Below are 18,574 nucleotides of genomic sequence, written 5' to 3'. Positions count from 1 at the left end.
CCGCCGCCCTCCTGTTCTGGGAGTATAGGAGCTCTCCAGTTTTTGTTTCGTGATGATTGCAAGAGACTTCTGCTCACAGGTTTGCGGCGGAGGATGACGATAAGGGGCTGCTGTGGTTCTTGAGATCTTAGTTGCATGAGATGACACAGTTTGCAAGTCCAAATAGCCCTCTCCCTGTTCTTGGTATCCCTGTTAAAAATGAACTTTCAGTTTTATACACACATATTGTTGTGGGAACACTATTTCTCTGCGGGTAACAAAACGTAACGTATTTTGCCACTTGTTAACTCGTTACTATTATTTATCGTCCATTTGCAGAAAGAACAGTACTACTCTGAGCAACACTCTTCCTTGATTAACAAGGCCTACCAAACCCTCCTGAACCCTTTGAGCCGCGGCCTCTATCTAGTAAGGTGTCCATTATGTATTTTCTCAATACTCCTGTAACTAATCATAGGTGGCTGGGGCTGCTGGTGCTGATGTAATGAATCAGACCTTTGACTCCCATCATAAATATGCCAATTTGTGTTCCTCTGAAGAAGAGGATTATCAGGGATTGAAGGGAGACAGAAAACAAGCTTGTCTGAAAATTAACCAGCTTTTCCACTATTTTGTTTAACATTTTACTGATTATTACCATCTCATTTGCTGCTCATGTTACACTGATTTGTTTCCTGCATCACACATTGTGTTTGGCCATGGCTGTTCCTTTGAAATTTCAGTCTGGCCTTTGCAGCCTTCGTTACATTTTTTTTGCTTTGGTTAACTGCTGATTTTTATGGTCTACCTATGTTGTTAATTTTAAGACTGACTCTGTTTATGCATGTTTCATGGAATAAACCGGAAGTTTATTAGATATGAATCTGAGTGAGCCCTACTAAAAGCCTTAATAGTCAAGAAAATAATTCACATTGAAATAGATGTAAGAATTTGTATTTCCAAATTCCCATTTTCTTCACCAGCTGGAGCTGAATGGAGTAGAGCCGACGCAGGAGACAGACAGTGATGCAGACTCAGTGTTTCTCACAGAAATCATGGAAATTAATGAGAAATTAGCAGAGCCTAAAAATGAGGCTATCCTTGAAGACATTGAAACTTTAATTAAAGGTAGGTTTTGATTTGAGGGTTTTGTACAGAACTAATTTACTGTATCTTGTATAATACGAGAGTCTCTCTGAAGGCTTTTTCAATGTATTCCTTTTAGTATCTCTAACTTGCATTAGTCTTGAATTGACTCACTGCAAGAGCTTCCCCCCCAAAAACAATGTCGTCTTTACCGATTTATGCCACCTAAATATCAAATCTGGCTTGAGAAAATCTGTATAACAGTACCTATTCTGATGGCAAAATAGGTGTGTGTATATATATATATATATATATATGGACTATAAAAAGGAACTTCTTATTCAACCTTCAGCAGCTCAGGGCAAGTAGCCTGTTCTAAAAGAACGAACCACTCAAAATGAAGTTTAATAAAATGCTTGACTGACAACATTAAGTCATTTCTTCACTTATACAAACATATTTCTTTCACCTTCTTCAACTTAGCAACCATTATATTAAGTCGTTATTATCCTTACACAAGCAACTTTCTTGTTTATATTGTTGGTGATACCCAAAATATTGAGTTTGTTGGTATATTTAATTCTTTACAATAACATAGTGTGCCAAAAGCAATTAGAATAACTAGAATAAAAACTAAGTAGAATAGAAGAAAATTAACTGTAGCAGGGGTAAATTGATACACCAAAAGTAAGTTAGATTTCTGGGAAGTTAGTGAACGTTGATTTGCATTGGAATTGCTGTCTGTAAACCTGTTTAAACAAAGAAATATATCTGTGTGAAATTACAATGTAAAAAAAAATTGACAGCAATGTTACGGAAAGCTCTCTTAGCTCCCAGAAGACTGTAAGACTAGTAATTAAGTTTCCCACCACAGACAATCAGAATGCAGTGGTATTAAATATACTAAGTATGTAACAAAATGTGAATGAAATAATTTGTTTTACAGTTAAACAAGAAGAACTGACCGAAGAGGTGACTGCAGCTTTTGAAAGAGGTAGCTATTTCTATGAAGTATTTAGCTGCCATACATATCAGTTACATATGCTTAAAAAACCTACATTCTCTTATTGGCAAATATTTCCTGAACTACAGAACAGAAATACTGCATAAACAAGTGTTCTTTGTTTGGCATTTAGAATAAATACTTCTAAGCTGACATTTCTGCTGACTCAGGAAATTCAGGACCTCACATTAAATTTTAAAAAAAAATTAAAATCCAATACAAAAGTTCCAGTTAATTCAATTTGCATCAAAATGATCGCTTCAAGTGTGAATGCAGATGCTAAGAATTTTTCATTTGTTTCCCAGAATACTGGAAAGAACAGACTCTTTTCTTAATCAAACTTACCACTATTCTGAGGATTCAAACTTGAATTTGGGAGATCTTGCTCTGTAGACTTGAAGCTGTCAACAGAGTAGCAGGTGCTGTTCTTTGCAGTGAACGTCAAGACAGGAACAATTCTGCTGCTTACCACTGAAGCTGTATGGCAAGAAAGACCTGATGTCCCGTTTAGCCTCAGGTTTTAGGGACTTCTTGTGCAATAATCAACATAACTTTATTCTACAACCAGTAGATAGGCAGGAGCTTGAACCATTCCAGACTAGCTTCTTACTCTGGGAAGAAACCTTCACATTTCTCTCCTGGGTCTTGGAATGCTTTTATTGTTAGGTTTATGTAGTAGCGTGTTGCAATTATAAAAAGTCAAACACAAAGTATGTGAAGAATTATAACCTTGTAATATGTCACTCTTTGTACTACGAGAGTTAAGGATTGTGTTGCATCTAACCTTGTCAGTAGGTGATAAACCACCTTTTCCCTCCAATTATTTAAAGAGAAACTGTTTCAATATCAGTTTTAGAGCTGACCGTACCAGAGTCCTACAAGTATTTTGCATTTTTCAGTGATGGCAGGTGGTCTAATTACATACATTAAAAAAATTTGTCTTGTCTATATACTTAAAATTCCCCAGTGGCTACATCAATACTATAGCCACTTTATAGAAAAGTCATTAAAGGGTATTCATGTCACATTTCTTTTCTAAATTGTACATTTTTACATGTTTTATGGAACACCTCAGTTGAGGTGTTCCAAAACCATCCGCGATGAAAATAATAGGCAACATGGTTTTAATAGTGTATGGGTCCTTACAACTTGCAATTCTTGGTACTGAAACAGGTGCTGTCATTGAAATCTCGAGATTCATTTTGAAAATGAAAATTCAGCCCTCCCTCTGTAAACTAGTAATGTTTTATTTCATTTCAGATGATCTTCAAGAAGCTAAGAAGCTTCTAGCCAAAATGAAGTACTTTGCAAACTTAGAGGATAAACTAAAGAACAAGAAGATCCCTTCCTGATACTGCCTCCTTTACCAGTAAGAGTTAATGTTATTTTCAATTAAACAGCTGATTTAGTAGAAAAATAAAAAAATCAGAAAAATTATGTTTGCTTCCTACGTTTTCATTAAAAGCTTTAATTCTGAAAGAAGGAAGATAAACGTAAAAGAAATCCAGTGCTTACTGTAGCACTTATTAAGTAACAGATGGAGTCAGGAAATGCTTACAACCAGGAAAAGTTGTAATGGGCAGGGTAGGACTACTGTCCTAGCAGTTACACGTATGGAAAAGAGTATCAAGAGAGACACGCAAACACATTAAGTAATTAAGATTTCTTACTTTTTGACTATTAAAATATGAAGCATTTATTTTAAGTTGAGAAAGAGTCCTGGACGAAATGTTGGAGATTAAGCAGAAAGCTCATTCAATAGGTCCTTCAAGCTCTCTGTGGTCTCCTTGTGTGTGTACTATCAGACCATCTTGAAAAATCTTTAACAGTGAAATGTATTTAATTCCTATCATCTGTCCTCTCTGCTACTTAGTGCTTTTTGTGATGTTGATCTCAGGCTGCCGGGAATTGACCTTCAAAACTAGAAGAGATTTTACCCCGTTGCAGAGTTTAAAATGTTAAGATGCTAGGTTAAGGCAAAAAAATAAACCCAAACTCAAACCCCAGAAACTGTTTTATTAGGTCACTTTTAGGAAACAACTCTTTCTAATAAACTTTATTACAAATAGCAGTAATTCAGATAGGTTCTGTACGGTCTTTGTACAGTTACAGTAGTAGGACTAGCTGAGAAATGTCCTTAAATCTTTCAAAGAAGTTATTTAAGTGAAAAACAGCAACTAAATGCCCCAATTTATATATAAACCAGAATATCAGTTTCTCAATAGGTCAGTTCTTGTTTGGGTTTTAACGCCCCAGAATATTTTATTCAGTAAAGCAATAACATATGCTTGATTACCCGAATCTGAAGAAGGAGCTTAGAAATAAAAGAAGAGCTAGTAAATTATCTGAAGAGATCTGCCAGGGGGGAGGAATTCATTGAACACCCTCTCCTGGCATTTCTGCATCCCTACAACATCAAGTTGTATCTAAACATCGAATCTTCTATGTATAATATAGTATGTTTTTAATAGCATTTCAGGAAGATTAACTTGCCTTTAATTAAACTTCCTCTAAATGTACAGGAGGATTTAATAACCTACTTGTTCATGGTATTACACTGCTAATCTAGAAGACGCTGTTCATAATTCTCATTAAAGTTCTGTTACAGCTGTGAAATTACACAGAATTTTTTTAAAATTCATCATGTCTTCTTTCATAAAGCTCCGTTTCCTTTTTTTTTGTATTTCTTCCAAAATTAAGCTTGTGAAATTCCTTTTTAATTTCCAGAAAAGATTTGTTTTTTGTCTCAGGAATTATGAGGAAGAGGAAAGCAGCAACTAAGGAGCACTCCAGTAGGAACACCAGAAAACAATACTGCTTCAGTCCATTCTGAAAATGAAATGTATTTGATTGCAACACATTTCAAGTGTAACAGTGGGTTTCAGAAAATAAAAAGCTTTTTGTTTCCAGTCACACACATAACATTGCTGCTCAGATATTTTTAATAAAAAGACATTTAACCTATCCTTAGTTTACATGTAATTTTTTTTTTTAGATAAAAGACTACCACGTGCTGTGCAATACACGTGTAGTCTTTTAATAAAAAAAGAAAAATATAAACCGTTTGAACACACACTAAACAATTCACAATGTAATGTGACAAGTCAGCATTTGCTACTTAGCTGTCACATATTTTAAGATTATATGATTTATCTTTTTCTGAATGTTTACTAATATTTTTCAATGCCATACATTAAAAAAAATGTATCTTATTGAGAAGCAGAGTTCAAAAAGAAAGGACTGTCAAATCAAGATACCCTGCTGCGTGCTGTTCCTGCATGTTTCGCTTTCAAGAATAAGTGCTAAAACTGAAAATACAAAGCTAGAAATGAAAGTTTATGTTGTTTTTCCTAATAATCTTCCTGATCACAGAACCTTCTGTATGTAAGTTTAGTGAGCTCTCAGACAAGATGTTGAACCACTAGCCCCAGATACTACTTCTACTTTACTTTGACATAAAAACACAAGGCACTATAAAGAAATGTGTTATTTGAATCTCAATATCTGATTAAGCTTTTCTAGTTTTGATACCTTCTCCATTTTTTTAATCTGAACATGAAAATTACCCCCGTGCATTCCTTTAATTTTCATTTATCATGTTTTATTATTTTTTGTTGATATCTAGAATATATTTTAAGAGGGACTGAATTGAGTTATACTCGGTTGAGGGGTAGTGTGGATCCTATGTTTAAGTGTTACTGTATAAGAAAAAGCAATTTGATGGAACCTCAGAGAAGATTAAATGGGAGGTGAGGCAATCAGGAGAATGCGTTATTTTTTTTTAAAGAGCATTCCAATTGTGAAGAAACTAATCCAACTAATAGTCCCTCCTATCATGAAAGCAGCAGGACGTGAAGACTGTATAAATAATTCAGCTGTCAGGGTATTTGTTATGCCACCTGCGGGAACGAGTTTCAGAAACAGAATAGGTATTATGCTAAATGTCCATTTGTGGTATTTCCAATGCCAGAAAAATTGTGTTGCTCAGTTTCAGGCTATGGGAGACTAATCTGTTCTGATGAGACGGGCTCACTTGTGTTCCTTAGCCAGAGCATCAGCAGCCTTACAGTAAATACTTACTGCCTGGCTTAGCAGAGCTGCTGACATTCCCCCCCGGCCCCAGACACTATTTCGCCACTTCAAAACATTCATTACTGTGTAATACCTGGTCCCAACCCAAAGCTCAAGATGAAGGCAAATACAGAAGTCATGCTCACATAAGGCACCCATGAGTACAGTTCCTGGAACAAAAGAGAATGAGAAGGTTTAGTTCAGATTTTGATAATCCAGTTTTAAAGTTTGGCTTAACAGTTACATTTCCTTTTGCTATTTTATTGCAACTAAGACCAACAGTCATTCATGGCTGTTTACAGCTACTTTATTTAACAGTACTGCTTCAGAGAAATTAAATACTGTTCATTTAATAATTTTTACTAAATGGAGTCTAGTACTTCTGTCAAGATTTATAATTAGTCCTCCGAGGCTAAAAATTTATACCAATTGAATATAACAATTATGCATTGTAACTAGTTTAATGTTTTGGAAGTGTTTATTTTGGTATTTTATACTGATCCCATGAGTTAGCTGTCATTAAGCACTTTCATAGCATGAACAGACTTCTCATCATCACATTATTTATGTATACATAAATCTCAATAGTGCAGTAAGGAAACATTAGGATTACTATATACATATGAACTAGGTGCATTAGAAAGACCAAACCTAAACTTGAAATCCTATTATTCAAAAGCAAACCAAGAAATTTACAAAAGTTACAATCAAATAATTAAACCTAGGCCTCTGCCTAACAGCTGGCTCATTCAACTTTTTGCCTGGCCTAGCAGCTTACTTTACTTTACTCCAACCACACAGAAATTACTGTAGGTGCCTCTTCAGTGGCCTGCTTGCCAATCTGTGCAGCCCCTAACCCTACTGATGTCAGACCTGCAATGTGACTGCACGTGATCCGCCTGTTTAAAACACTGATGGTATGGATAAGGAAAGAATTGCAGCTCTTTAATCCTATCTTTGTCAGGTAAGGATTTATCAGGCAACAAATACTTACTAAATCGAGTTGCTTACTGTTGGAGCTACACCTATAGTATCTTGCTTGGATTATCCGATAAATATTTAGTACAGTATGGTCTGCAAACGTAGAGATAGTTTTCCTCTAAACATTCAATTCAGGAGGTTTGTGGGGCTGCCTTATTTGAGCTGATACAGTATACAGAACAATTTACGATGCATCTCTTTATACTACAAAAAGCGAGGCAGGATGTTGTCTTTGCATGATAAATTTAAGGCACTGAATATCTCTCGTGAGTTTCCAATAGTTTTTGTGAATTTACACTTAATGGATTTAAGTGTCTTTTGAATTTCAGCATCTTCACAGTATTTTTTGTTTGATTGTTTGCTTTACAATTAAGTGACTGAAGTGGACCCTGATGCTTAAATCATCACTATGTAGTATTTCATCCTAAAATTACTTTAAAAGCTAGAATAAACGCTGTTTTGTCATCACTTAGTTTTGTCAGCATTAAACACAGCTGCAGCTTTAAGACAAATACATGATCAAATCTTAGCTGAGAGCATTCTCTTATTTTAAGGAAATATGGCTGCAGAATTGATCAAATCTTTCAATTGCTGTCATTTTTTATGCTGCTGTTTAAACCTATGCAGCTCTTATCTTCCAGCTTCTTTTGGATGTCACAGATTTTCACTCACTATAGTCATATCATGTAATATAAATGAGTCCTTCTTTACACCTGGTAAGTCAGAGAGAATGTTAAAACAATGCTCCAAAGGGTCATAAGGAGATAACCCCCAATGATGAGATATCTTCTTCCCATGTAGTCTATCAGTAAACCCTGTGGACAAGACATAATTTTCTGTTACTATATTGATCTCATATTTACCAATGTTGTTCTTCAAGAAGAATTGTTACTCTCTATACTAGGAGGTAGAATAAACTGTTACTTACACAGGTGAGGGCTGTGAGGCATTCACAAGCTCCAGTGCCGAGTGTCACATACGGGATTTTTTCTGCTGAGATCCCAGCTTGTTCAAAAATGTAAGTTGCATAGAAATAAATCTGTAAGAACAAAAAAAATAATGGGGCGTTCCTGGTAGTTAAATCGTCAGCTGGAAACAAAGTCAAGTTCATACTAAACATACAGCTCAATGTATTTTATATTGTGAGTTATTAATTTGATGTAAACAGCAAGAAGAATCTGTTAAATTCATGTCTAGGTAAATATATTGCTATCATAAAAGCAAATACAATTATTCAAATTACTGAGTATAATACTTCACGTTCTTAAACCAGACACAATGGGATAAGCTGATCCACCTTTTTTTACTTTTTAGAAGATGTAAACACAAGTAGTAAGTCGTTCTTTAAAGACATTTACATACCAGAAACACAGAAATGAAAAAAAAATTTTAAAAAAGAGAAACATAGAAATAATAGAAAGATATTCTTTCCTACTTATCCCATTTCTCTGAGCTTCTCTATGTGGATACTTTGTGTTAATAAAAGGTTGAAAAACAGATGGAAATCAAGTAACTATTTAAGCTGTTTGTATGTATGAAATCTTACAGCATTTATCCCACTGAGCTGTTGGCCCATAGTCATCACAACCACAGTAATGAGCTGCCATCTCACACCACGATCAGTGAATAATTGCCAGGGCTTCTTGGGTTTCTCCCCATCTAAGGCAAAACATTCCCGCTGTATGTCTTCCATCTCCCTTCGATACTCTGAAGAACCATGAAATCTCTTCAAAGCTAAAAAAAGAAGAAAATAAATTCTCTTACATTTACCTATTGTCCACAACTTCTGGAAAATCATCTCTTTCCATAATAACTTGGCTTTTGCTAGGATATGGAAACTTCCTGCTTTAGGAAGCTGGGAAAAAAGTCACTTGTTTTGTGACTTGTTTTTTGCTTGCTGGTTTTCCAGCATTTTTTGCTGTGGTGAATTTGGAGATTTCAGTGGCATTACTTTGCTTTTTTTACAGGAATATCTGACTTTGAAATATTCACCAAGCAAAGTATTTTGAAGTGTTTTATATCTGAACCACAGATCTCCAAATAGTCTTTTCATTAAAGGACATTCTAACCAGTTTGAAGTCTTTTGCTAAAATTGTAGGCAGGTATCAAGTCTTTTGTTATATCCCTGTCTTTAATTTTGCCAGTGGAACGCATTTAGTGAACTGGAGTAAAGATGATAAGTAATTCTTCTAAGGCAAGTATTATCAGAAGTCATTTGGATGCAAGACTAAAATCTTTACTAATGCTCCTGAAACCTAAAAGTACAGAACATCAGTTCCTCTAAAATCTTCAAGATTAAATATAAGTGACAATTTTGTCTACTTAAGGGCTACAGCAGAACTTCTGATGATCCTGAAAGCGAACTTTCCAATGCTATTGTTATCACTAACAGCGTAACCAGCTTGAAGCTCTAGCCACTCTTCAGTATCAGTTCAGGAGCAACCACAATTCTTCAAAAAATATAATCCATGATTACGTTATTTAAAAAAAAATTTAGAGGGAAAGACTTGAATATGATATGGAGATTGCAAGCTTCACTTACATTTAAAAAAATTACATTTAATGAAGCCCAAACTAGATCATAATCCAAAAGGGAAATTATGGTCATCTTGTCCATGGCTTCCAAATTAGACAGAACTGACTCTATAGGTCATTTGTAGTTACTGTGCTTTTGCAGTTGTGATGGCCTATGAATATTTTTGGGCAAGGTAAGAGAGAGAGGTATTTTTATTAGATCAGCTGACAAATTTGGGGTGGGGGCAAGGAGACAGGCCTGCAGGCACAGATGGCTTTATCTAAAAACGTAACTTCTTTGTCTGTTTGTTTTTTAATTACCCAGTACAAGACAAGATTTCACCTTTCTCTGTGAACCCTGCCTCTTTTGTGATTCCTAACAAATTTTAGCTTGGCCTAAAGGCTTCCATGAATGAAGCCTCTTTAACTTCCTTTGTTGAAGATCTTTCCACAAGATACGCTGTTCCATCTACAAATACCTTTTCTAGATAGGTAAAAATTCATATGCTCATCAACAGCACTTCAAAAGAACTAAAAGAAGAAAAGCAAAAGAAGGAATGTTTTTCCTTTATCTATGCATACAATGAAAATTGAATTAAATACAACCCTATCAAATGCTAACAAGGTAAACTTTCTTTGTTCATTTCTCTCATTTATTTAGCATTTTAAATGGAAGATCCAGGGATCACAAGTGTCATTTATGTCACTGTGAACTACATCAGAATGATCATACCAGGCAGAAGTAGAAACACTGAACACATTTCTGAAAAATATGTGATTGAGTATTCTATTGTCCAGATTTGTACACTGGAATCTCTTTTAAGTTTTTCTGTGCTCTCAATTTTATTACTTAGATAGTTATTATTTTAGAGAGGGTCTTTTCATATTTATTTAGCAGCCCTTCAAACTGAATTAATGAATCAGACCTGCTTACTTATAGTGACTAATACTTTACTCTCTGGTATTATTCCACCGGGTCTCTCTAGGAAGTAAATTACTATCCACGATATGTGAGGATACAAATGGCTACCTCGGTGTCTCCTTTTGGCATTCTATTGCGAAAAAAAATCTCTTGTGATATTTAGTTTCTTCTTGTAGTATAAAAAGAACTATGTAATTTCAGGATAAAGAAAATCACAACTAATCTGAATTTTTGTCTTTCACATTCTTCTTGTAGTGTGTAGACTTCACTTGCTCATTTATGCAGTACTGCACATCTGTCACATTACAGTTATTTCTTGAGTAGGGTTTGAATAAAAGGAGAACAACCAAGGATCTCTCAAAGATAAAGTAAAAAGTTTAAGTCATAGTTTTCCCACATGATATAACAGGGGGGAAAATGGTATTTAAAAGATAACTAAATATTTAGAAATGGAGAATAAGGAGTTTTCTGCTTAAATAGCCAATGAATCGCTTGTTTAACATCACCTCTTTTTCAGTAAAAAGCTCTCTAATTTTTCAGCTACTTATGCTATTGTTGTGGCTTAACCCAGCAGGCAGCTAAACACTGTATCAGCTACTAGGAAGAAAATTAACTCTATCCCAGCCGAAACCAGGACAGCTCTCTCCTTTTTATTATATTATTTTTTGTTATTTCTTATAGGAGAAGTACAACAGTATCACAGAATGGAAGAAAATACCTGATGTAACTGATATTCATCTGTGACATGACCTGAGAAATTAACAATCCAGTGAGAGGTTAAGTAGTTCAGGTATGTTACTTCATCCAAGAGGAAAATTATTAAACCTTTAGAGATTTCATTAGAGAATTAGAGAATGAGAAAACATGAACATGTATTTGAAATGAGATAATGAAGTTTTGTTCACAATCCTTTATAGACTCCTGAGTTCCACAATCCCTTTTTCCATGTAAGCTCACTGGAGGAAAACATGGGCCAAAAAGCACTAGGCGATATAACTGTGCTGTGCTGAGAAAGAGAAAAGGAGAATCTGGAACCCAATATACTCATTGTACACTTCTGAAGACACAGAGTATAAATGCTGTAAGTTACCTTTGGCACAGCTCAGCTCATCACCTCTGTCAATAAGAAGATATCTGGGACTTTCAGGAAACCATGGCAGGAATAAAAGCTGGGCAAATGCTGGGAAACAGCTGCTGGATAGCAACATAGGCCAATAAGTTTCTCCACCTAGTAATTCCCTGGGAGAGGTGTGGAAAAAGAAGGAAAAAAACCCAAGTAATTAGCTATGGGTGACTATTCAGAAGACTTTTGGGAGCAAGATGTTTGTCCTTCGAGAAAAGTTCCCTTGTAATCAGTTACCTACATCTTGTGAACCTCAGCAGAAAGAGGTTGGGAAAATATCTTCCAGCCACTCTGAAATCAGGTTTCACTCAGGAAGAGATGAGCAACACTACTTTACTGCTGCTTATTGCTGTGTCGGTCCTAACCATTATTTTCAGTTTTGCCAAAGCAGTGTTTTCTAGCGATGCGGTAAAGTAATAGCATACGGACTTCACCTTAAGGTCGGCAGCAGCATTTTCATCTGCTTTTGAGAATCACACAATAATTTAGGATAGAAAGGAACTCAGAAAGTCATCTGATCCCACCTCCCATTCAAAGTTGATCGAACGAGGAGGTGTACTGCATAGAAAGGAATCATTAAAATTGGTACAGTTGGAATCAGCAGGATGATGTGTTGTAGGCAATGTAAACTTGTTGAAATAGACAGTGTATTGCATTTTAAATACTGACCCTAGATTATGCAGTCTGAAGTTTATATTCTACTTTATTTTGTAGCACTTCACACCTAAAGTATCTAGCAAAATCAGTTACTAAAGAAGTTACTAGTAAGTAAAAAGAAAGAGAAGTCTAAGTGCTTTTGGTAGAGGGACAGAGAAAAAACAGATAATGTGCTGTTAGTCAGGGTACTAGCAGTTGCTCTTAGGGCAGTGGAAAGCTTCTAGCAGACTTCATGTAAGGAGCTTTTCATCTTGACGTTGTGCAGTCTTTGTTCTTGGAACTTTTTAAGATCCAACTGGATAAAGTCCCTTGCAACTTCATCTGATCTCACAAGGGACAAAACCAGCAGTAGTGCTACAATACAGAAATTATGAGTCTGAAGTTCTGTCTTATGAACATCCACTGTCTCCAGCAAGAAACTGGCAGAAAATATGAGCTCAGCATAAATGTACCTGTTTTACTGATGCTGTTATGGCTGACCCATCTAAACTGAGAATGCTTCCCTGGGGAGATGGTACACATGGTTTGCAGTTGTAGGAATAAGGTGACAAAAGCAGGGTTTTCTTCTTACAGGTAGACTTTCTGTGTGAAGTTGATTTACTAATGCTACAATGGCCATAATGAGTGTTTTGCAGGGAGCTGCAGGGAATTGGAGTTCTTTAAATGCGAGTAATGCAAGGCAGGAAAAAAAATGCATTTCTAACCTCAAACCAATTATTTGTCCTGTCAGAATCCCCCCAGTCAGAAAGATGGAAGTCCCCATGGCCATGCCACCTCTAAGATGTTTTGGGGCAACCTCCCCAATATACAGAGGCTGCACACAGATCCCAATACCTGCAAGTAAATCGAAAAACATTTTCCTATTAATAGATTTTGCTTTGAAAAGAACTCCTGAACCAAAACATGTAGGAAATTGGACTTAGTTAATTTCTCTATTAATTTAGCTGCCTTCAGATTCCAAGTTAGACTACAGAACATTTTTGTCATCATATCTACAAAGCAGTGTACAAACACATACCGTAATACCTAAAGAATCAGCAGTAACAATCATTTATCATTCACCATAGTTTATTTAAAGTAGGAATAGGAAATCATTCACCTGAATTTATGCCAATCAAAAACCTTCCAGCAATCAGTAACTCAAACAATCCTGTAGGAAAACTGATCCCCATTAAAATGGAGGCCAGTATTGCTATAATATTATTCATCAAAAGAGCTCCTTTCCTAAAGAGGAGAAAAAAAAAAAACATTAAGAAAATCTGCAATAACATGTTTTTTAAAAAGTGTTCCTTTCTGTTAATATGGAAAAAATGGGCTTTATCCTGAAGAAAATATACTCCTATTCACTGGAAATCCAGGTACCTGATACAACTATAGAATCATGTAAAAAAAAAAAAGTCTAAACATAAGGATAATGCATAAATATGACAGAAATGCCTGACAAGGTAGGAGTGGGGTTTTGTTCATTTATGCTGTATCTATACAGAACGCGCATGAAATGTTACAGATTACACAGCATGTTCTTCCTGGCATGAAGGCTGCAAATGTGTATGGGGGATCTGTGTTTCCTACCATACAGTATGTGCATACTCCTACTTAGATTTCAATACATGTAATGGAAAGACTAGACTGGATATATAATTCAGGGCTCATCTTTTAAAGTCACATTGGAACAAACCATAAAATTCTACTAGAAAACTCTGCTTTGAAGTGAAACACATTTATAGTCACCTGAGGTACATTTTCTCCCACTCTTTTTCCATTTATTTGCTTTATATTCCAGTGAGAAAGTAGGAAAGGAAAACATGCTGCTATATGCCTGCTGCTGTAACTCACCTGCCTAGCCGAATGGCCATGCTGCCTCCAATAAGGGCTCCACACAGGCCTCCAAGTGAAAATATAGAAGCAATGACAGACCAAAGAAAAGTCAGCAAATCTGGATTTAGTTCCTTGTGATAACGACCAGTCCAGGTTTCATTTAAGAACCTGTGTATATGCTGCAATAGGAAAGAATGATGAATACGTAGCATTATGTGTAGTCCTACAGCGTAGCACTATAAATAACTTGCACCTCAATCCTGAAAACCAATTCTGGGAGCTAACAAAAGATATCATCTTAGTTGTATTATATTAAAAACACCGATGACTAGCAGAATCTTCCTTGACCACAATACCATTTGCTACTCCCCACACATCTCAAAAACTGCTGAGCAGCTTTGCTTTCGTACCCTACCTCAGGAGAGGCTGTATTCCACTAGAGGAGAAACATAACCTTTCCATATACTGCTACAACAGAGCTTTGAGGTCCTTCTGAATGAAGGGGAGACAGGGTGGATGGGTAAGTCCTACTGTTTTTTAGGAACATCTCAGAGCACAGATGTCTCACATAACCTAACAAATTTTACTATCGGGAGACTCACTCTGACACTTGGTTTAAATCTCCCTCCCTTAGTGTAATGCAACAACTCATAGTAAAATCTCTTTCTGCAACTCTAGTATTTCTCCGCCTTTCTTACAGTATTCATCTATCAGAACTTTTAAATTGTTATTCCACATGCTTGGTTTCCTAAAATTTGTCTTCAGAAACTCTTGAACGGACATGTATCTGTAATCAGAGGCTCCTGTTCTTAGGCAGCAAACAAAGACTTAGCAGAAGAACAGACTTCCTGGATTCTCCCTCTGTTTCCAGCATATTACGTTCTTTCACAAACAGCTTTTTTTAACCTTTGTAAAAAGCATGCAATGTTGTAGCAAATTCAATCTTCACAGTTTCACAAAATAAATCAGCTGACAGCAGAAAATTATACCCATCCCTTTCACAAGACCATTTGCTCAGACCCTCTTGAGTCATCCACAAAACATGCAGAATCCTCAAGGCCATGGCAATGGATGCAAACATAACAAGTAGGTGAAAATACCTGAGATACTCAGACACTACAGATGCAACTCTTTGGCTCTCAAAGATCTTTCTCAGTAAGCTGCCTTGTGATGGACAACTGTAACCATCCTTTCTCCCTGTTATCCAGTGATGGGATGCGTGGGAACGGTTCAAAGCTGCATCAGGGGAGGTTTAAACTTGACATTAGGAGAAATGGTGGTGACAGCTTACAGAAAGGGTGGTCAAATACTGGAACAGGCTTCCTAGACAGGTGGTCGATGCCCCACACTTGTCAGTGTTTAAGAGGCATTTGGACAATGCCCTTAATAACATGCTTTAACTTTTGGTCAGCCCTGAAGTGGTCAGACAGTTGGACTAGATGATCATTGTAGGTCCCCTCCAACTGAAAATGTTCTGTTCTATTCTATTCTTAATATTCTGGGCTATTTTAGTCAAAAGTGTAACCGGAAGATGTTACTTATTCATTCAGTTAATCCTTCTAAAACAGACTTTAACAGAGGTATTTATGTGGCATATTTGGTACTTTTATCTGACACAGAATACCTCTGATGGAGGTACTCACAAACAAATCCACATGAAACCATTTTGGAAATCAACAAGAATCCTTCATACAAGAGAAAGCCTGCCTTGGTTCCCACTGCGATTGCAGTAAAAGTGCATTTGGCCTCTCGGCCAATTAGACAGGATACCTCCATTACTGTAAAACAACCCTGTGAACAAGAGATGATACTTTACCTGGGTGGGTGCATTGATAATGGAAACATTATACCCGTACTGAAAGGTCCCTCCAATTCCAACAGCACAAACAGCCAGAAACAAGGTCCAGCTGGGGAACTAGAGAACAGAAGAGAGTAACAGGCATGAAAAGAGATAAGGCCTTGAACCCACATGCATATAATATCTAGGAGAAAATCATGGTGAAATATTATCATGTATTTAGTTTTGAACAGTGAAAGTACTTGTTTAGAAAACTACGTAAACTCTCAAACACCTGCAGCACGAGAAACGTTTTACACTGACTTTGGCCATGATCACTAACGTCTTTCAGAGATGCAGCAATTACAAATATCTAGATTAAGCATAGGCAACACAACCATTGCACCGCTGACGGCATATTTACTGAACTGTGTAAAGGCTTTGTGCATGACCCACGCTGCTCAAGATGTCTACTTTTTATGAAAGAATATTAGGACTGTTTATGTTTGGCGTTAGAGGCACGATGACTCAGTATAATAATTAACCAAATCCTACTTTCTATGACTCACATTTCATCTGAGAGGTGAGAAATAACACTTATTTTATTTCCCTCAGCAAGTCCCTAAGTTGATTACTGGATGTCTGCAAGTTAGCAGGTGTTAAACCTTAGTATCTCAAATCACAATCTATTGTTCACTGATTATAGTATTCAATCTAATCTGGTATTCAATACTATTAGCATGTATTTTTTAATTTTTCAATATTTATTACCTAGTTCCACTCCTAAATCAATATTTAGGAACTAAAATTAATAGATTCACAGACTCAGAGGTTTTAAGGTCAATAGAAACCACTATTATGATACATTCTAATCTCAAGAGTCTAACTGGTCATAAAACATTATACTTTGGATGAGGCCTCTGGGTCAGAGAAGATCTCTAGAGGTTTATACAGAGTCTGGCCTTCTGATGTGATGCTTCTTGACTCTACTTTTTATTGAGTATGATAGCACTAAAAATAAGATCCAGTTCAAATATTTAACAATCCTTCCATTAAAAATTAGGTCCTACTTTCATCTCATAGTATCTTTTTGTCTAACTTCAGCTGGACACAACAATGTCTCCTATATTAAAGGCACTTCTGTGATCAAATTTCCTCTTCCTTCATAGATAAAGGCTGTATATAGGGTTTTTTATAAGCTTGTACTCCCTGAATTTCTGACTGTAAGGTATGTAGACTAGTTCTTCATCATTCTCATTTTTGGTCCAGTTTCCAAAAATGTTGAGTTATTCCAGATGCTATACGGTATTCTGAAAGAGCTGTGTCTTTCCTGAAGATAATTCATCAAAACTTCCTTCATTCATTACTGAAGTTCAGAAGAAGTTGAAATTGATCTTATTAAAGCAAAATCCAATTAATATTTCCTTACGGTTTCCCGAGAATAAAAAGTATTTCTCTGAATGACAACCAAAGAAATGAATTAAGAGTAATAAATAAGGGCTGCAGCGAGTACAGTAGAAAAAATAAAACTAGAGGTGGTAAATATAGGCACTGCACACTCAGACCAAACAAACTAACAAAAAAAGCCAGAATCATTAACATACACCACATAACTTACATTTTGTTATGACACCTCCATTCGTCTTCCTGCCCAAATCAGTCTGCTCATTACACTAACATGTTGTGTCATATTGGAGTTTGGGCCCTGATTTCTTAGAGCACAGACAACAGCCTTATCTGTTCTGTAAGCTACTTAACTCCTGACAGTTTACGAGCACTTTCACCTCATTTCAGAAACAATGCCACAAACAAAATTCAATTTACATTCAATGTAAAACATAAGAATCAGAAAATGTGCTTTTACAGCTTCCATTTTCTAACACAGCTAGGTGTCTAAGGAAAATACAAAACTTTACAAGCCTGATCATCTAATGTATTTTTATTTAAAAGGAAACATGAAACAATCAGAGAATTTCACATTTGTGCATCATTGTTAAAGCTACAAACTCTCTGCAGGATCCATCTTCAGAGGCCAAGACAGTTCTGCTTACCTTGCTGCGCGTGCTAGACCCTCTCAGCAGGGGCTGGTACTCCATTCTTAGTATGGGCTGAATTTGATTTCCTTTGCAAAATTTAGTAAACTACACTACAGGAATAAAAGGTGCCAAAGAAATGAAGTTATTATTGCATTAAAACACAGATTTTTGCCTTCCATCTCTAGCCACTGGGATTCTTCTCAATGGTTCACGACTTTTTCATGACAGAAATGTCCAACTTTCATAAAGCCTTACAGTAGCTACCGAGAGCTTTCCCATGTTTAATACCAGGGCACACGCACTTTCTTCTTTAAGTCAGAGCAGAAAACGTACCCGTTAGTCACCCGCCAGCTGTAGCTTTCAGCTACCAAAGAAAACGCCCGGGCCATTACCTTGCGCTTCGGTGCCATGCCTGCCCGCAGCTCCCCGCTGCAGCACTCGCCCGCTGCTCCCCGCGGCTAACAGCCCCCAGAGCGGGGAAGCTGCGGACTGAGCTCCTCATCTGACTGGGATTTGGCCGCCCCAGCGCGGCTCTGGCTGCCGGCCGCGGAGATTACGCCAGGCCACAGACAAAAGCTGGTCTGTCTCGACGCTCCCTCGGGAGCCG

The 18,574-nt window shown here is 36.6% G+C and overlaps 2 protein-coding genes across 2 annotated transcripts; one reads left to right on the top strand and one right to left on the bottom strand.

Moving 5' to 3' along the window:
• Positions 1–318: 318 nt before the first annotated feature.
• Positions 319–3,420, top strand: HSCB (HscB mitochondrial iron-sulfur cluster co-chaperone; the record flags this gene model as incomplete). The annotated part of the gene is made up of 4 exons (XM_009586808.1): positions 319–408; positions 963–1,107; positions 2,012–2,059; positions 3,329–3,420. Coding segments are annotated over 4 exons (375 nt in total), but the record flags the coding sequence as incomplete, so codon positions are not given.
• Positions 3,421–4,699: 1,279 nt separating this feature from the next.
• On the bottom strand, positions 4,700–18,377 carry LOC104070650 (solute carrier family 2, facilitated glucose transporter member 11-like). The gene is given in 12 exon segments (XM_009586807.1): positions 4,700–4,897; positions 5,825–5,967; positions 6,234–6,309; positions 7,834–7,935; positions 8,049–8,159; positions 8,667–8,854; positions 11,647–11,795; positions 13,041–13,170; positions 13,436–13,560; positions 14,173–14,333; positions 15,971–16,069; positions 18,360–18,377. Coding segments are annotated over 12 exon segments (1,500 nt in total).
• Between the last annotated feature and the right edge of the window lie 197 nt (positions 18,378–18,574).

This window comes from Fulmarus glacialis, unplaced genomic scaffold (assembly GCF_000690835.1).
Source record: "Fulmarus glacialis isolate BGI_N327 unplaced genomic scaffold, ASM69083v1 scaffold46741, whole genome shotgun sequence".
Classification (NCBI taxonomy): domain Eukaryota; kingdom Metazoa; phylum Chordata; class Aves; order Procellariiformes; family Procellariidae; genus Fulmarus; species Fulmarus glacialis.
This window is presented reverse-complemented; position numbering and strand designations above follow the sequence as displayed.